Raw genomic sequence first — 20,319 nt, 5'->3', positions numbered from 1 at the left:
ACGCTGTCATTTCACACTACACTGACCACCCAGTAATTATTCTATTTACCCACTGCTGATGGGAGGGAGAGCAGTGGGGGGCTGCAGAACAGTTCAACACATTATGTAGCTCAGTATGTCTCTTTCTTCTGTCTTTGTATCTGTCTGTGTACCCAATTCCTCTTCTAAATCTCAGTCAGTCTCAAACAGTCTCTTACTGTCTCATTTTCCTAATTCTAACTTTCTTTTTGTATCTCATTCGCTTATCTCTGTCTTTTCTTACTGACTATCTTCTCAGAGTTTCTGTCTTCTGCTTCAGTGGAATTGTTTTGGTTCATTTGGTTGTACACCTGACCTGCACATCTGCACATAGATGAATATGCAAGTCAAAACACTAGCTGATTATGGAGAGAAAATCGGGAGAGATTTTTATTTGCAAAAAGACCAGACCAGGGCACATCATTAATTGGTGGAGAAGGTGATGTGACGTATTTCCTAGAGAGATGAGTTGCCCAAGGCAGTGTCTATTAACTAGCACTAGGTTTTAAATTTTCATAAAGACGTGATTGGTAGCTTATGGAGGGAGTGTAGAGGAGCAGCTTAGTCTTATAGCCCTATTTGGGCACACTGCTATCAGCTATAGTGCTCTGGATTAGTTGTACACCAGCAATACATCTTTTAAATCCTTTTTAGCCATTTCCAGGTGTTTGTAGACAGTTACATTAAACCCACTTTGGCTGTTTCCTAGCTGTGACTTCAGGACCAGCCCCAAATAGTTTGAGTGCAAAAGTTTAAACTGAAAGCTGCCTGAGAAAGATATTTGTTGATCACAGGGCACCAAGTTGGAAGGCACCTGGGATATTGCCTCTCTTTTCCTACATCGGACAGGTCACACTCTCTAAAACATTATCCTCGAGTGGAGACACAATGAGTGGTAAAACGTTATCAACATTTGCTACTTGCCATGCCCAAGTACATGAGGCATGTTAGAGGAGTTTCATCCATTAGCTTTGCCTTGGGGTATCAGATTACCCATATTCCCCAAAAACACCACACCTAAGAGACCCACAACATTACAGCTTTCCTTAAGATCTAAAAATCCATTAATCCTCTTAAAAAACCTTGGTACCCTGAAAGTGTTAGCAAAGGCAGAACCTAAGTGAACCTCAGGTGGATGTCTGCATGAGGATTCACCATGAAGTAACTGCTGACAGTTTGTACTTTCAAGCCTACTTTCATGTGGGTTTGTTATATCAACTTTATTTCCAACAGTATATGTGTCTGTTCTCGTGTGTATGTGTGTGTAGCATGTCCAATTAGTGACAGAGACAGGTAAGCTTACTGTAAGGATCTCTGTGCCAGCCAAAGTAGAAGACAGCTAGTCATTACTAGACACAGGACCTGTGTGCACTGTAGTCCAACAAAGATTTACCATTAAGATATAGGGCTCCAGTCACTTACTGTACACATGCTGACTCTTTGACTGCCTCGGGAGTTCAATGTAGTATATATTAAAAAAACACATACTCACAAAAACACTCCTTTGCAAGATTACAATCACAGGAAGGTCGGATTGCTGTTTTAGATTGGTGAGGAGTTAGACAAGTCCTTCCTAACAGTTTACATGCATTCATCCACAGGCCTAAATTCACCGCAGCACTGGTCACTACTATATTTTTCACTGCTGCATTAAAAAGCATATTTTTATCAGGCCCTTGCCTTTATGTTTATGTAAATTATAATCATGTTTAGTCTATGTCCTATCATGGGAAAAATACACAATTTTGCTGCAACTGGTTTGGGAACTGGAGGTCTTCAAGGGTCCATTGTGGAGACTAGATCTGCAGCCTGAGTTAGGTCTGGTCCAAGTTATATTCATTTAAATGGTCTCAGATAGGGTCCTGTTGCACTGTTGCAGGTCTTGGGTCTGTGCATCAATACTTTAAATTCTAAGGAGGCACTGACTTTTTCTCTTCCAATACAAATGTATCAGTTTGGAGGAATCAGTCAGTAATGATTCCTGATTCAATGCCAGTGCTCTTTCTTTCCCAAACCTTAAATCTGTATAACATATTGTGTCAAACTCATTAGAATCATTTTTATGTCAGATATTATGAGGTTAGGGAGATAACGCTGATGTGGCTGAATGATTTTAACTGATAGAATGAATACGGATATTTACAATTTATAATGACATTGACAAAGTAACTATTTAATTGCAAATTGGTCATGTCTTAACAGTAACCAATCTGCTTATTAAGGTCAGTATCGGCCCTAATACCAATCCAGTGATTTGGATCCATACCTCCATATGTAAATCCCAACTGGATTTAAGCAGACTTCATATCGGCTCTGAAAACATGGCATGTCATGATCATCACAAGAGAAAATTTTGTTCTTAAACAAGATCGGGTCCCTCTGGGACTGGGTACCTGGTGTTTATTTGAAGATTATTTTATGTACATCTGCTTGGTTTTCCATAGGTTAGTTTCCAATTGGGCTCAGTATTTTGTACCTGTGAAGACCTCTAATATGAAATGCAGTAGCAAACACTCATTCTGCCAAGCTGTGTTACATGCAGCAAGTTTTATGTATGCACCATCCTCTTTGAGATCCACAGTAATTATATTAATGTGGTAACAGTGTATATTATTGTGCAAAAAGTATGTGCACACATGCTGCATGGATTTGAAAGCTACACTGATTTTCAGGAGAAAAGTGAAGTTGTTTAAAGAAAAGAACTTCACAAATTAAATGACACAAAACTGGAATTGAAATTGTTGATGATAAAAAGGCTATTGATGGAAAGCGATAGCAGTGCAACGCTCCAAAGAGCATGTCCCACCCCACAACACCCATAACTCGAGTGAGTCGTCCAACCACAAGTTCTCCTGATTGAAAAGTTATCAGAGATGAGATGTCACACACAAATACACATGCACATGTGCACCTTATCTTGTTCCCGCATGTCACCTGTTTTAATGAAACACTCTCCTTATCCCCTCCCATATCTCTCTCCCTATATTCCCACAAAGTGAGTTTGGTGGGGATCAATCAGCCAGGCTAACAGAGTGCGAATTGTTCTCCTACATCCCTATCTCCGTTCAGCACTTCAGCTGTCAGCGTATGAAGATACGGGCGGAGTTCTGTCTGTCTTCAGTCCATGGCTAGTAGTTGTTTTTGATTGCTAATCCCATTTGAGAGAGACTTTGTGTTTTTGTGGAGTTGAGATTAAACTTGTGAAGTTTTATGTTGTCATATTGTCACATGAGAGTTTAGGATTTAGGTTTGCTGCATCACTTAGCAAAGGTAGGGTTAGTGATCATTATAACTACCAGGATAATCATAGTTCCTGAGTTATGTCAGTCTTCAGACAGACCTTCACAGGCTTTATGAACTAAATCTAGTTCAGATTTTATGTGATTCTGCAGGTAATATTTCTGTGAGGTGAAATATGATGTTGTGAATGTTATCCTTATGGCGGTATCATAAAAGCTTTACAAAGCTTCTAACAATACATGATGCATGCTCCTTCATTCCTTTTGATCTCACCCCAGCCATGACATCTTTGATCCTCTCTTCTCTTCTCCTCCACTCAGCGTAATATTAAAAACCAAAAACACAATGCCATGGCTGCTGCTTTAAAAGAACCCAAATCCTTGCCATCATACATTAATAACCGTTCACCCACCACACGCACAGATGTACACACACACCAACACAAACAAAACCAACTTAGACAGAGAGAATAATAAAATGCTATGCCCTTACAGTCTTTCCCTTTTCTTCTTATTGCTTTATTCCCCAATGTCACGCTTTGCAGCGGTGCAGAACTTGAGCTCTCTTCATAAAAACCACACGCTGCCAAGGTGAGACAAAAAGTAATGAGAAACTTTAACGATTTGAGCCTAATCTCTCTCCACCCCCATCCCCCCAACTCTGCACATATTTATGCAAAACGTCACAGGCAGAAAGCAATTGGAGTGTTGTTTTGCTTCTTTTTGCTGCGAAAGTTAGCTATCAAACTAGCTGGGGTGGCTAATGTTTTTCTAATAAGAGCTCACCTTTAATTTCAGTCAAACGAGGCAGTTGGTGAAGATTAGCAGAGGCAATTTTCTGCTTCAGATTCCATTATTAAAACACTCCTGCTATCAGAAAGTTTCTCTTGTTGAATAGAGAAAAGAATTAGTTTTTTTTTTTTTTTTACTTGAGCTTGGATTAATACCTTTGGGCTATTGTTGCTGTTATCTCCTACTTTTAGGGAGTAATTCAGAATGCCAACCAGCTGTCACACTGCAAAGTCAAACATCAACCAGTGGTATAATTTGAATCATGTGATTCACAACAGATTTTAAACTAACACAACAACACTGTCTTCACTGTCAGTCTATAGAAATTCTCTGTTTTCAAGAGCTGCAAATCCCTTCATATGGATGTAATGTAAAGAGCCATTCAGCCCCAAATCCTATATCATGTACTTTAAGGCTATTAAGTGTTGTAATAATAACTCAGGCCAACACCTCAGTGTATTAAGCTGGCTTCAGCATAATTGAAACTCTTGTCCACTCTTATTAACAGCAACTACTGAATTGTATAGACCCTGATAGCACTTTATCAGTCTTCCTACTGAATGACTGTCAAACCTTAAGTAAAGAGTAGTAACATTCAACTGGCATCCTGACCAGTCATTGGCATGGCACCATACAATGTGGCAGAGATAAAAACGTGACAGTTGCCATGGGTTACTGTTTGTCTGTGCAAGCTGCAAGGGTTATTTGTCACTTAATACGTCACTGTCAAGTTCTCTGGCTCTCTCTCTGTGTCTCTCTCTTTCTCTCTCTCTCTCTCTCTCTCTCTCTCTCTCTCTCTCTCTCTCTCTCTCTCTCTCTCTCTCCTCTCGCCCAGGTTGTATTCATTTCTCTTTTCATGAATATTCTCACCACCAATGATTTATTTAATCCTGTCGCTCTACCCTCCGCTGCACATGCAAGCACACGCACACCACACAATACACATACTAGTGCAGAGAAATTTCTTCTGTGCGTATAGTTTATCTCACAGACACACACACACACACACACACACAAAAAGTGCTTTTAAAAAGCACAATTCACACACGTGCACACAAAATGTATTGTGTGTATTTGTCAGTGAAGGCAGGGACTACTGAGCTCATTCATATGTGAAGGATGCATGATTCTGTAATTGCTTTGAGGGATGGCATGGGGGCAGCTGTGTGTGTGTGTGTGTGTGTGTGTGTGTGTGTGTGTGTGTGTGTGTGTGTGTGTGTGTGTGTGTGTGTGTGTGTGTGTGTGTGTGTGTGTGTGTGTGTGTGTGTGTGTGTGTGTGTGTGCTTTTGTCTACACACCTGTACTGTATCTGTGTGTAAGAAAGTTTGACTCCTAAGCTGCTTTGTCAATGCATAATTCATCTCTCTCTCTACAGGCTGCACCGTGAAGCTTTTGAAACTTATCTTTGCCTCTCTTTAAGTCTGCTGTTTCTACAGTTTCAACTTCAAGTAATGTTTACTCTAGTTATGTCTTGTTTTAATGCAGACAGCTTTACAAACCTCTGTTGTAATGAAAATTCTATTTAGCTGTCACTTTTGAAACTAATGATTATTTTGGTAGTTACTAGCTGTGTGATTATTTGATACATTGTCTGGAAATAACACTGGCATTGTATCTTTCCATCAGTGACTGAGAATGAAACTGAATATTTCTACTGATGTTATTACAGTTGCACTTGAGCTAATCTTATCTTGAGAATACAACATGGTAGTCATATTTTACAGATTTATAGTGCTTTGTCTAAACATTTAACAATCTGAGTTTTACCTTTTGACTAACATGCTGCTCAGAGAAATTCTTTAGGAATGCAAAACATAATATACAAATAATAGTAAATTACCTTCATTTTGTGTACCTGTATTCTATAAAATCAAGTATAAGGATCAATATTGCACAGTAAATGAACAGTGAAAAATTTCTAAGTAATCAGTAATAAAAAATAAGTTTTCAACACTGAATAATTCATGCAGAACCACCGGCAGTCAAACCTGGTAAAAAGCGAACCTGTTTCAGGTTTCTAAACACACTTCTAGGCTCTGTTGAATGCACAATCCAATGAACTGTCAAAAATGTATAACATGGAGATTGTAGCTGAGAGTTTTCAGCACAGGACAGAAGACATTCCCAGTTCTCAGTACTCTGCTGTAATCACACTAACCCTCGTGTCTGCCCTCTGTTTCTGTCTGTGTAGGCCCCGGCAGACTGCGTCTGTGTGCACTGAACTGCAGGCCAAGGTGCTCCAGTGCTACAGAGAAAATCCACAGCAGACCCTGCACTGCTCCAGGCTGGCCCAACAGTACATGAACTGTGTCCAGCAAGCCAAGGTAGGCGAGGATTTCACATGTGTATGTGGTAAGATGAAAATTACTTGTTTTTGTGGGTGTAATAATTTGTTATAATATGTATGCGACAGTTAACAATTCATTTCCTACTTTTCTTGTTTGTTTAGTTTTTTTACTTATTTGGCATGATCACTCCTTTCTCTTTCCCCCTGAGAAACACATGTGGCCAATGCACATAGAGTAGCTTCATTTCCCTATAAAGATATCTCTTAAATTCTCTTTCAGTCTGTTTTTTAAAGAACACAGGGGGATAGGAGTTAATTAGTTAGACCTGGAAGAGCTTGACAGCGACACTGACAGAGGAACAAAAAGGTAAAGAGACAAAGAATAGTTTCAATCTTTGTACCAAATCAGTTAACTTCTGACGATTGTAATCTGCGTGTTGGATACTTGACACTTCAAATAGGAAGTTAAATCAATGGGACATGCTTATTGAGCGGATTTATAAGTCACCAGCAGTGCACTGTGTTTTGGAACTTTTTGATAGGAAGATTACACTGTCATTAGTGTATTAAAATCAGTTTTGGCATTCAAGGCTTTGAAATGCATTCTGCTTTCTGCTGATGCTTTTGCAAATAGTGTTCATACTCTACGCTTATCTACAAAATGCTTATTTTACCCAATTTCTCCATCAAAAAACAATAATGAATGGGGCAATTTGCACATTATTATCGTGACAAAACGCACTGATATGGCTCCAGAGTAGATAAAAGGCACAAAACAACAATTGGTGAATTTGGCAGTTTAAACGGCCGATAAAAGCAAGGCAAAGGCTCACAATAAAAGCAATTTTAGCAAGTCTTTTTTAACTGGTTCAAAAGATCCATTTGCCAGTGGGATGGTGCTCTTTGGGAATAAGGCTATGCATATATGCTTGTACTGTACATGAAATTGTTTTTGTTTTGTGAGCATGTGTTGTTTAAGTTCAGATTGTGAGTGTTTATGTTTTAATGAATAGACAGTAGTGCAGAATACATGCAAGTTGTTTTTCTCTTCTTTGTGCAGCATGAGGCGCTTGTTTAATTCAATCAGTCATATCCTTGACAGAGTGAATGTGAATGAGAGGCAGAGAAAGAAATGGAAGGAGTAAACACTGATGAGAGCAAGTGAGTAAAAGGGCAATGAATGTAAAAGAAAGTCAGTCTGTATCAAATGTAGAGCTGCAACAATTAGATCCCAACTATTAAATTAATTGTCAACTACTTTGATAGTTAATTACTTGTTTAGAGTTGTCTTTTTAGAAAAAAAAGATTCCAAATTCTCTGATTCCAGCTTTTCAAATGTGAATATTTTGTTATTTCATTCCTTCTGTGATAGTACACTGAACATCTTTGGGTTGTGAACTGTTGGTCGGGACAAAAGAAGACTTTTAATGACAATATTGAGCTTTGGGGAACAGTGATTGACAAGTTTCACCACTTTCTGGCATTTCATAGACCAAAAAAAGAATTATTCATTCAAGAAAACGTGTCAACATGCCACCCATCCCTCTGTGAGTGAAAGTGTTGTAGGCATTAGGACTGAAAACCAGTTTAAGTCTCTCCTCTGAAGAAGACAAATGACAAGTTCTTAAATTTTACCCAGTTGGAAGAAAATGGATTTGACTGATGTGGATGAATGAGATCCACTCCTTTACAGAAAGTAGTCTGGAGCCCAAACATTACTGTGCACTCTGGTTGACTTTAAAGGGAGGATAGGAATTACTGTTCTGTGTCTGATATGGCAGGCCACACCATGAAATAGCTCTAACCTATATTTATATGTTTGAAAATAGTTTTTCTATGTGAAATTCCTATATTTCAAACAGTTGTGGCTTTTTAAAATTTCAAATGGCTGTAAAGAAAAACGTGATCAGAAGCATTTTATCAGTGAAATCTTTTCTGTCTAACCTTTCTATATTGGGATAATCTAACAGTGATGAAATCTCGCTTTTCAAGAGTGACCTGCCCTTCTCTTTTCAAAATGGTTGGATTTCCAGGTTGACCTTTAAGACTTCTGAAGAGTGCTGTATCCCAAGCTTAGATTTAAATAGGCACATAAATGTTCCCAGACTTCAGATATAAATGTGTAAATGTAAAAGGCCTCATACATATAAAACTACCTCCATCCAATATAACCACTCGTTTCTTTCTCTCTTCTCTACCCATCTTGTGTGTTATCTGCTCATCGTTGAATCTTTCCTGCTGCTGTCACTCTTTATCCATCTTCTCTTTCCCAGTTCCCATGCTCCATGCATCCCTCCTCTCATATTAAAGCCTGTTTCACTGCCTGTCACAGCACACTTTGTCGCATTAGCCAGAGCATTAGCTCAGATCTGCACTGCTGGCCATGGAGCTCTATCAGCTCTTAGGTAGGTTTGGCTAACATGTCATGTGCCATCCCCTCCTCATGTTCATTCAAAGATGCTTCGATGCTCACACAATCACACACAAAGTCCTAGAAAGGCCCTTTTAGGAGGCCTAGACCTAACGTTGAGCTGTAGTTTCAAAGCTGAAAAATCTCCCACAGATTCTGTCAGGCTTTATTTTAAAACTTCTTGCTGCTATAATTATTTACATCCACATGATACTATGTTCTCCTCCCACCTGCGGCATGGATTGGACAGGGTCATGTATGGAGCAACAAGAGTAGGCAGATGGTACTAGTGGAAGTTGCAGGAAGTGAGAAACCACACAGAAAAACAAGATAGAGACAAAAAGAAAATCTTGTCAGTTATTGTAGTCTGAAATCTACTCTGCCTCTTAAAGAATGTAACACCTGCACTAGAAAACGGAGTGATATACAAGAAAATAACTATTATATCATTAAAGTGATAAATTAGCATCTCAAGGCTACCATCCATAAAACAGTCACTTCTTTCAGATTCATGACTTTCTTTGTTTTTATGGAATAGTTGGTAATGCAAGGTTCAAGTGTATATGCTCAAGTAGCACCTTAGAATAATACCCACATGACTGCAACTACGGGTCAAAAAAAAGTGGGGAGACGAGGAGAGCTCCCACCTGAGGCTCCCTATCCGTCAGACTTAATGAAAAGGAATGAGTGGGCAGTCCCAAGACCCCACTGGACACACAAGCAGCTGTCCAGTCTATAAATGGATCTGACAGAGCCAGCAGCTTGGCAGTGCAGCACACTTGGATGAGAGTTTAACTAGGAAAAGTTTCAGCATTGCTGCAGGTGGTTAGAGGTCAACAGGGAGCAATATGCACTGCAGATTTAGTCGGAGAGAGAGAGAGAGCACTGGATCATATTTCATTATGAAATATAATGTTCTGCAGACCCTGGAGGAAACATTTTGTTAGACTGTTAATAATGGTGGTTTTACCTTCGCTGAACAAAGAGCCTGTGTGCTTGTTCTAAAAGTGGAACAGAAGATTTGATCATTTTTGTGGAGTAGGTAATTACACACACCCGACTTCAACTCATCTTTAATATGAATATCGACTTCAGTGACAGTACAAAAATATCTTTGGAAAATGCCACATATTTTGGAAGATGTTGATGAAAATATCTGAAAAACGAATGATTGTGTCACCAGAACAACAACTTTAAACAACTTAACAACAAAGGATATCTCATTTAAGACCGAAACTTTTAAAATCCCATTATATAAACACAGAGCTGACATACATGCCCTTCTTAACTTTGTAAGTGTAATTGAAGGGCAGCAATAACACACCAAAATATTTTTGAGATGCACTCTACAGAGGGTTAGAGGTCAGTGTAAACTAAAAAGCAGAATAAACTGGCTGTTCATGTGCAGATGAAAAAGCTAGTCAGTTAGAAAAGACATACAATTGGATGCAGTAATTTTTCAGCTTTGTGCAACAATAACATGACTACTCAACAGACAGCAAAGCTTTTAGCCTGGTGAAAACCTCCCGACAGCTTAAAGGCTCTATTCATGTGTTATCTGTATGTGCCTGTAAGGATTTTCTAAAGCAGACACATTCTTCCCTGTGATTAAAGAAAGAATACTGTGTTTTTTTCCCAATATTATTCTTTGTCTGAAGTTGATACTTTATGGTTCACCCTATTCTTAAATATAGTTATGCTTCCCTCTATTGTTTCTCTCTGATGCCTTTCAAACATCATCTTTTTTGCATCGGTCATATTTTTCCAGTATTTTCTGTTCTCTCTAGTCATATTCAGTCCATTGTTTTTAAGGATGTGTTCCCAATTTTTCAAGTCTGTCTTACAACAATAGTTCTCAAAAGAACAGTTAAATTGTTTTCTAGCCGTAATCATTCCTCTTGTTCATACTGACCATTAGAATATCCCTTCATAATTCACTTACAATCTATGAGATGCAAGCCAAAATTCACAAGCCTCATTCTGTGCAAAAATGCATTTTAAAGTTTACCTAAAAGTAATATGGTAATATAGGTGTCCAGATTAGTCAAATCAAGTAGATATCTTTCAACATTATAGTCTTTTTAGTGCCAAAGTCCCTGTTTTTGTCAATATACTTCCACCACAGCTCAACAGGGAAACACTGTCGGAGGAAACACACAAAAAGGGAATTTGATGTTAAACAGACTGTAAATGTGGCAGATATCCGCTTTCTGTGACTCATACAAAATAAACATTTAAATGCATATTTGTACAAAATGACCATGTGGATACTGTGGATTTTGGCCCCCATTACTTATATTGCAAGTGCATTTTAGGGGAGATCTTTTAATAGTCTATATGAACAGGACTTATGCTTACATCAAGAAAAACCTCATTCAGTGTTCATATGGGCACCTGATAGTTGTTTTAAAAGAGATTTGAAATATTGTGGACCTGTCCTTTAAGATAAGTACACCCTATGTACACAGCAATGCATGAACCACTGCAGCAGGTCCAGTCTGGGGTCAGTTCTGCATTCTGCCTAGCTACCACTGACTTGTGTGACTTTGTAGAGTTAATTCATGTAGACTTTGCTGTATATATCTGTTACCGTCAGCCTGTCTATGTTTGTCAATCAATCTGCCAATGAAACTAAGTGTCTGCTTATCTGTCTTTTTTCTGCTAGTGTCTTGATCTGAACATCACTAGAGTATCTATCTCACTTTTTCTGTCTCCCGCTTGAAGTTCACCCAACTCACTATCTACAGTGGTACAGCCTTCCTTATGTGTCATTCAAAAGTTCTTTTATGTTTTATGATTCATGCATGCGCACACACATTTTTCACACATTCTGCCCTCTGCCTTAAAGATAGCTGCTTCAGGATATGGCCTTGCACCTCTTCTCTGCTATCACTTCCCTGCCCCTCTTCTGTCAATGTCTCTAGTTGGACCATTGTCATGCATATGGGACCTTAAGTTTTCATATATGTGTGTGTGTGTGTGTGTGTGGTGAGTTGAATGGATGCAGGATAAATGTCAGTCCACCAAAGCTTTGTGGGGTTTGTCTCTATTTGGTGTGTCGTTAGATGGTATCTTATATATTGTCACTGTGTGGTCATTTTCATTGGAAGTTTATATATTGTGTGTTTTTGTGCGCTTGTGTATGTGTGTTTGTGTGAGTGCAAGCTCATGAGAATAGTTTACGAACTCACCCTTTACCTCTTATCATTTCCTCTCTCTTTCTCTTTCCTTCTCAGTGAAACAAAAAAACACAGCCATCCTCAAAGTCACATCCAAGAACAAACATTTTTTAAACCACCACTTACTACTTTAAGTACCCCAACTTCCTCCTCCACAACACTCCACAAGGCGCTAGCGTCAACCATTTGCAGAATGCTAATGCTATTGCTATGCCTTTTAAAACCATCAGCATTGGAGCAACAGTTGCCACTTTACAGCACATATCTAACCTCCTTCAACTCGCCGGTCTCCTGAACGCTGTATTTTTCCACCCTGATGTGTGAGTGTGTGAGCATGTACTAGCCTTTGAGATGCTTGGTTAAGTGCCACTCTGTTTCTGCCTTGATTACTGAATATATGGAGCATTGCTCTAACAAAAAGAGCGTGGAACAAGTGGATTTTTGCAAAGACGTATGCTGTTTCTTTTTTTTTTAAACCAATCAGAAATCTGTGCTCTGCAACAGTGCAGTTACAGTTTAAAATTGGCACCAGCGTTTCCAAACAGTAAGAAATATACTTGTAGGGTGTTGACGGTATTGGCAGGGCTGATAGTATCTAAACAGAAATGGTAAAATTGTCATATTACACATTTTATGATAGATTGCAGTAATGATGGTCAGCATTAGAGTTTAGAGATAGGAAATGCATTATGCCTCAATGGTGGTCCAAACGCTGAGTGGAGGACCAAATGTGTCTGTCATCCCATCTTCTCATCTCCTTTTAAAGCTCTTACAGCTGTGGTTACAGAGGACAAAGTAAAGAAAAATGAGAAAAGGTTTTTCTTTTATAGAAAATAATGAATTTGCATGTGTGATAGAAAATAGCCAGGTGGTTGGAGTGTGTGGGTTTGCAAATTGATCCTGTCACGTTTAAGTGCTGTGGTTTCTTCTCTTAATGTCACCTCCATCAGTCGTTGTGTGTGTGTGTGTGTGTGTGTGTGTGTGTGTGTGTGTGTGTGTGTGTGTGTGTGTGTGTGTGTGTGTGTGTGTGTGTGTGTGTGTGTGTGTGTGTGTGTGTGTGTGTGTGTGTGTGTGTGTGTGATATCTGTGCATGTAAGCATCTGCGTGTAAGTATGTATGTCAGTAGCTGTGCATCTTGTATATCTGTATAGAGCAATTCCCCCACTTTTTCAAAACATTTCAGTTGACATTTTCCTCCCCAGCCGTTTTTAACCACAAACTAATTCACAAACATATTTCCAGAGAGCCATCCCTTTCTAAAAGTGGTGCCAGCAGCATCTTAAGCACATCTCAGACAACATTCAGTCCTAACAAAATGTTTAGACCTACACTGCCCATAAAAAAGGTACTGAACGGCTTTAGTAATGGCCAACTAATTCACTCCACTATTTCCCCCATCTTACAGCCACAGTACATCCCGGCTACAAATAATCACGACATCTCATTCAAACCTGTTCAGCTTGTCCTGGTGAAGAATTTCATTGATAGGAAAAGGAGGAATTGTGCCATTTCCAGTAAAAAAAAGAGAAGAAAAAAGCGAGAGAGTCTTTATAGCAGATCTGAAAGAGTAGTAGAGGAGAGTAGAGGATGCCGGTCAATGGGAAAATGGATGGAGACTGATGAAAGGCAGAAAAATGGGGGAGAAGGCTTAGTAGCGCCTGTCACCGAGGAAGGGTTAATAGAAAAATGTAAGAGGGAGATACAGTAGAAACGAGTGGATGATGGAGGGAATGTAGAGCAGATGAATAAAGAGAAGAGAAGAGGTCCTGTCAGCGGGAAGGATGAAGCAATGACAAAGTATTGAAGGAGAAAGAACGAGGAGAGGAGCCGGTGCTGTCAGTCAGTTTTGTTGGAGAGAGAAAAAAGACACTAAGACAAAAAAGTGTCTGATTTTGGGTTTTTATAACAGAGGAAATAAAAAAGAATTATCTCTATGTGAGTGTGTGTATAGCTATCAGTAGTAGCAGGTTGTGAGACCCACTGTGAGCCTTGGCCTGCCTGCTAACTCTAATCTGATAACAGAGCCCCTCTTTTCAGCAGCAATCTGGTCCTGCAGCACACACACAAACATTACTTTTAGACACGCACACATATGACCAGACACATACAAAGATCCAGACAATGTAATTATTAATATCTCCTTTATAGAATACTAGAAGACCGCCTACACTGATTATAGCTTTTGTGTGATTGCTACTCGCTGTCAAATTCGACCACTAATAACATAAAGTATACATTTTTTCTCTGCCGTTTTCATCCTATAAATCACTATTATTATTTAAATTACCGTCTTCATAGATTTTATTTTCATGTTAATTTCATAGCACACATGAAAATAAAATATTGACGTGTGTGTGAATATCATATAATCATACATATGTCACACACGCACTCTAGCTCAGGTATTTCTGTCTATTTATGTCTGTCTCATTCCCTCCTTCCTTCCCACCTCTCCTTCACATCCATCATCTCCAAGGCGACCACCCTATAAAGGCACAGACCATATAAAGATTATCCGCCGTCCACACCCACCCCCATCCTCCAACAATTTCTCTCTCAAATCTATATGACACTCCATCAGCATCCAGTTAAACATCTCATCCATGCTGCTACACTCCACTGACTGCCATCTCTGTAACATGTGATCGATTCCCTCCTGCCAGATTTGAACTGCCATGTGTCTCGCTTCATTTGGGTACAGATATGGTGTCTGGGAAAATTGTGACAAAGGAAGTTGCCAGGGGAAAACTGAGGTGTTCATTTACTCTTGCGGGTCTCGTTGGAATGGTCATTATCATTTTCATCATCATTTTTTTAGGTGTGGTGCTCATTCCCACTTACATGGGTTCAATTGATCTTTATGCATTTCTTTATGATTTAAAATTATACGTTTCTTTGGGGTTGGGGGATTGAGGGGTTGGTGTAAGACAATTTTATATTTATATGCAGTGGTGCTAAATATGTCAGTTAAAATCATGACAAACTTTCGTAGGCAAGAACTATAACATGGCAATGATTTGACATTGAAAAGAATGTTGAAATCACTGAAAATATTTTTTGTTTTTTAAATAATGATTTAGAATACGCATTGGGATGCTTGGTTGCCCAGATGGTTCACATTTAATGTTAAAATGAAGTTGGAGTTTGAAATACTAGTCCATATTCACATCATGCACGGTGTAGACATACTTTTAAGTCTTTCCCATTAGTTTGAAAATTAAATATATTTCTGAGTGAGCAAAATTTTAATGTTGAATGCTTAATATATTATGTCCTGCCTATCTGGAGGGGATATTTAAGTCCAGTAAAGATGTATACTCCATTAAAATCAAGGTAGCAAAATTGAACATTTATATTTTCTGGTTACTCCCACATATCTGGAAAATTCTGCTCTGTGGATTGTCTTCTCACTCCAAAAAAATGAAAACAAAGAGGTCTTCACATCCATCTCACTTAACAACTGACTGTTCATTAATTTACTTTAGTGACTGTATTGAATAAATTAATAATCACTCTATTTTCAACTTGGCTGATGATTTGCAGACTTAGCAATTGAATGCTTTTATTCAACGGAGTACCTAAACAACTGTCAGACTAAATGAATAATTGGTGTAAATGGTTGGGTAAGTCAATGCACCCAAGCGACCATCCAACACCCAAACAGACTGAAGAGTTTAGATGCACCTGCACATGTGACCAACCTACTGAAGACTAAAAGGGCTTTTTCAACTGACTGACTAATTGACTGTCTGGCTGTCTTACTGACTGCGTAATCAGTGAATGTCTGTGTGTTTATAAGGCAAGCAGAGCTACAGCCACCCTAAGAGTGTCTGATTGACAGTCTTGCCTGGCAACTGTCTCCGTCCCTCCAGAGAGAGGGAGAGAACTGAGTGCTGTTAGCGCTGAGCAGAGAAGACAGTTATTGATTTTCTACTTGTCTATTATTTTTGTTTTTCACAGAGAAAAGCCAAGTGAGCAAGTCAAGTGTGTTTGTGCGCATGTGTGTATGTGAGTTAGTCTCATGGGCAGATGTGTGTTTCCATGTGGTTCAGCTGTCTGTATGTTGCCCATTACCTTATGACTGTGGAAGTGTGAACATACCCAGCGTGTATACACTGTTGCTTTTACACTGCTGCCGTTCAAAGTTGACTCCTAGCCAACGAACACAACAATCTATCTTCTCCTCACGCTACTCACTAATTGGATGGAAACTGCCAGGTGGAGGAAAACAAGTGTTTGTCTGTATGTGTCTGTGTGCAATGTGTATTTGTGTCTGTGAATCTCTGTTTTTGTGTGTATTAAATCTGATCTCAAGACTTTTTTTTCCATCTCTGTAAGAGTCAGTGATAATGAAGTGAAGTTGTTCGTTTTACTTTTGCACTTTTTCACCAACAAGTCTAAGAATGAGTTCAAACTAATGTGAACTGATTGAGTAAGCATAAAAAAATGACACAACAACAAATCACATCATTTTCATTTTTTTACATTAGGACCAGAAAACTAAATGACTAAATGTAATATCATAGTGCCACAAATAGTCCAATAGTGTTACATACACAGAAACAATGCATAATTAGATTAATATGTTCATTAAAGATCACTATCCAGTTCACAAACTCACTGAACTGTGCTTTGCTGGATTTTGATCCATAGACTTCTATGTACAGCATCCAGCTCATATGAATGGGGTGGACTAATATTAACACCTCTCAGTATAACAGGAATACGATTAAACAATACCACAAATGTCAGCTTCCAAAATGACCATAAAGTTGAATCAGTGCCACTTTAAAACAGTTTAAACAAAAACTGAACATTATAAAAATCCATGAAGGAAAGGTTTATTGCAGGGTTGTATTAGTTGTAGCTGGGTGTACCTAATAAAGTGGTAACTGAGTGTAGTCTTAAATTCAATGCAGACCTTGAGCTAAAACATTTGGCTGCCCTCCCTGCCCAAGGTGTCGTGCATAAAAAGCTTTTCCTGTCTTTAAATTATCCAAGTGTGGATGGCGACAGTCCAAATGCGGTCCTGGGGCACCAAATTGAACTGTGTGTACTTTGGGAGGTGCTAGGGGTCAGTTTGAAATTCAGGAACTACTTCATACACTATGCATGAGGCATAATGCCCCATCACAAAGCTGTATATGAGCACGGCAACACCAACACACCCTGATGCCACACACTCACAAATGCACACACATACAAACACACACACGTTACATGCACACCCAATTGGAGCAACAAATAGTGTATAATAATAATATGCAGACACGCACTCTCCCCCTTTATATCTCAGAACGTGAGTGGAACAGTAAAGCTAATTCCCCTTTTCACATTTGCCGCTCATCTCCAATTCAATGGCGCAGGCTGTGATGCCCTCGGATGCACTTGGCAAGTGAACAGCTAACCTGCCCACCAGCATATCTGCCTGCCAGCAGAGCTACAAGGTAGTTAGCATGCCAACTAGCCCACCCAGCAGCCATAAGCTAATGCTTCACTAACCCCACGGTTGCCTCGTGTCTCCTTGTGTATGTGTATTGACACAGGAAGTGTCTAGTCGTACCCTATAGTAGTGCTCTCTAAAATAGAATCAGCTTTGAGTGTTTCATACACTGCTTCAAATGACACAAAGAATCCTTAATAATCGTGTTTAATTGTACTTTGAAATTATACTGTGAAAGTATTCCAGTATCCCTTCAAAAGTGTTTTGAAGTGTTTTGTTTCATTTGCACGATTTCTCTGTAGAAGCTATTTTTATCACTGTTTTAATCTGTTGAGATTTTTGTTTCAAAATCATGCTAATATAATTATGATGGAGTGGGAATGATCCTTATGACACAGCTGTACAATTGAAAATATTTTTCTGCTTTGACATGAATTTCTAAAATGAATGACTAAAAACCAAGTTACACATCAAAACAAACTACTGCCTGATGTCACAGTTTATAGCCTGCTTCTCTCTTTTTTTTGCCGCACTTTTAACATTTCAAGTCATGTGTCAGAGAGGAATACTGATGATACACCATTTTACTGTTTTTAACTGTTGTATTTTAACGTCTTTGCAAACTCCCAAGTTCAGTTTGGTTTTTACTTTTTAGAGGTAATTGATTTGCAGCAGATTAAACAAGACAGGCAAGGAAGCAGTGAAGGTACACATACAAATGTTTAAAATCCAATAAACCACAAATACAGAACTCCTACACAGTTCCCGCACTCCACAGTCCTTTCATATTTTGTGTGGACTGATGAATTATATGAGGCTATTTCTTCCTTTCCTTCATCCTTCACAAGTACAACCTTTCTACCTCTGTACATCTGTACTGTGATTTCCATCAAGAGTACTCCTCCTCCTCTGTCGCTGTCTCTTTAGTATAAGTGCTATGGTAACAGTGCAGGCACCCAATATGCAAGCAAAGGCAGTTATACAATCTTGAATTTTCAAGGTAGATTGAAGGAATAGAATACAAGCAAGACACTGAAAAGCACTGAAATAACATGCATGCTGTGTTGTCTGCAGAGGAGCTGCCTTGCTCAAAGGTTTAGGGGTTTTTTTCTCAGAGGAGTTTTTTTTGAAGAGTCAGTTGTAATCTACAAAAAAGGTCATGTTATGAGTGTGCCCAAAATATCTTAAGTGTAGGTCTATTGTTCCGATAAACCATTACAGACCATCCGTGCAGAATCCCTGAATTAGAATTTGAACGTGTGTGTGTGTGTGTGTGTGTGTGTGTGTGTGTGTGTGTGTGTGTGTGTGTGTGTGTGTGTGTGTGTGTGTGTGTGTGTGTGTGTGTGTGTCCTGCCCCTTAGTGTTTGTCTTTTTTTTGTGTGTTGCCACATGCAGTTAAACACCAGCTGTAATAGCTGCAGGCCAAACTCTTCCAGGACTGAGGTCAGACTTTCTATAACAAGAGCCACAGTCAACACTCCCAACACGCTACAAGCTCCTTTGTGTGCGTCAGGGTGCATCCATCACGCAGGTTTTCTTACACTTAGGGACAGTGGATGTTGATCGATTAGTTGATCAAATGAGAGTCTTGCACTACTCATTTCAAATCAGATTGATTTCTTTTCTTTAATAAGTGCCTCACAAATGAGCCAGGTTAGTGAGAATCAGCCTCTGTAGTTGGAGAGAGACGCTGAAGTTTGCCTGGAAGTATCTACTCAGTACTTTTGTACAAACTGAACATGTTTTTGTGATACTTTTCCTAAATACCAGAAATAAACTTAGCTTAAATCAGATTGTTCCTTCCTTTCTATGTTCTTCTTTTTTTAGACTAAGCATGTGTTGAAAGTCAGTCACATGATTGTAATTTAATAATCAACAGTAATAAACAGATATTAAACAATCACTTTTCACTTAAATTATAGTAAGCCACAATACTTAATCAAATGCACATAATTCAAGAATTTATATACAGATAATGATGTAGCTAGACAGCCAGCTATACAGTTAATAAAAGACAGTATTGAATGTAGCCTGAAAAAGAACACCATGTGTGAATACCAGTGTGTCCTGAGTTGCTAGCTGGCAGCGAAATATTTGTTTTACTGTACATATGGAAGAAAATACTCTGTGTGCTGTGTTGTTAAAGGTCTAAGTTGTGTTTGTGAAAATAAGAGATCGGCTCAGCTCCCACTGTGAAATCTAGATATCTAGAATTGATATTTGCTTTGCATTGTTTGGTAATTTGCAACATCACTTTGTGGCTGTTGTGTTTTTCTGTCACCAGATTTCCCACGATGCATCCAGATTTTTTGCAAGTTTCCCCTTGAGTTCTAGTAATGTATATTTTTGATTTGACGTGCTCTTTTCTTTTTGTCCCCCCCCCCCCTCTTGTGTCTCTCCCTCTTTTTCAGAGTGCACTGACGAATCACGGCTGAGGAACCCAAAGAAAGAGGAACCGGAAGGGAAGAAGTGAAGGAGGAGAGCGAGCATGTTGAATCCGTCCATTTCTTGCCTCCCTCTGTCCTTCTACTGTCCACCCATCCATTTATTTAACCACCATCACTGAACAACACCCCTCCCCCTCTCTTTTCCACTCACCATCCTTCTTGGTTTTTGAGTGTATTATCTTGACTTGTCACTCCAGAGTGTATGATGTGTTGATTTATTGTCAAGTTGCACAGGCACACCCCTGCCGTCGCTGAAATAAATCCCGGTGATCCGGTGGTGATGAGACTGCAGGTTGTGTGTCTTTGTGTCTTGTGTGTGCGTCTTATATGGTGGTGCTTTCTTGTCACGGCACACCAATAATGCTTCCACTACTGAAAATGGGGTGCACCCTTCTTACAATACTGCACAGGCCCAGGGGCTTGATTGTATGCCGTGATCATGGTTTCATTAAGAGCAAGGGAAAGGCGAGTGAAGGAAATGAGGGATAAATGAAGTGGAGGACA

At 39.2% G+C, this 20,319-nt stretch overlaps 1 protein-coding gene across 2 annotated transcripts in view; it reads left to right on the top strand.

Annotated features, from left to right (window-relative positions):
- LOC133978205 (MICOS complex subunit mic25a-like) overlaps positions 1 to 20,101 on the top strand; it is a 49,413-nt gene extending 29,312 nt beyond the window's left edge. For both annotated transcript variants that reach the window (XM_062416587.1, XM_062416588.1), the window contains 2 exons: positions 6,241 to 6,373; positions 19,780 to 20,101. In XM_062416587.1, the coding sequence (XP_062272571.1) occupies positions 6,241 to 6,373; positions 19,780 to 19,803 (157 nt within the window). In that variant the 3' untranslated portion in view covers positions 19,804 to 20,101. The remainder of the gene's footprint in view (positions 1 to 6,240; positions 6,374 to 19,779) is intronic.
- The last annotated feature ends 218 nt before the right edge of the window (positions 20,102 to 20,319 follow it).

The sequence above is a fragment of the Scomber scombrus genome, chromosome 3, assembly GCF_963691925.1.
Source record: "Scomber scombrus chromosome 3, fScoSco1.1, whole genome shotgun sequence".
In the NCBI taxonomy this organism is placed as follows: domain Eukaryota; kingdom Metazoa; phylum Chordata; class Actinopteri; order Scombriformes; family Scombridae; genus Scomber; species Scomber scombrus.
This window is presented reverse-complemented; position numbering and strand designations above follow the sequence as displayed.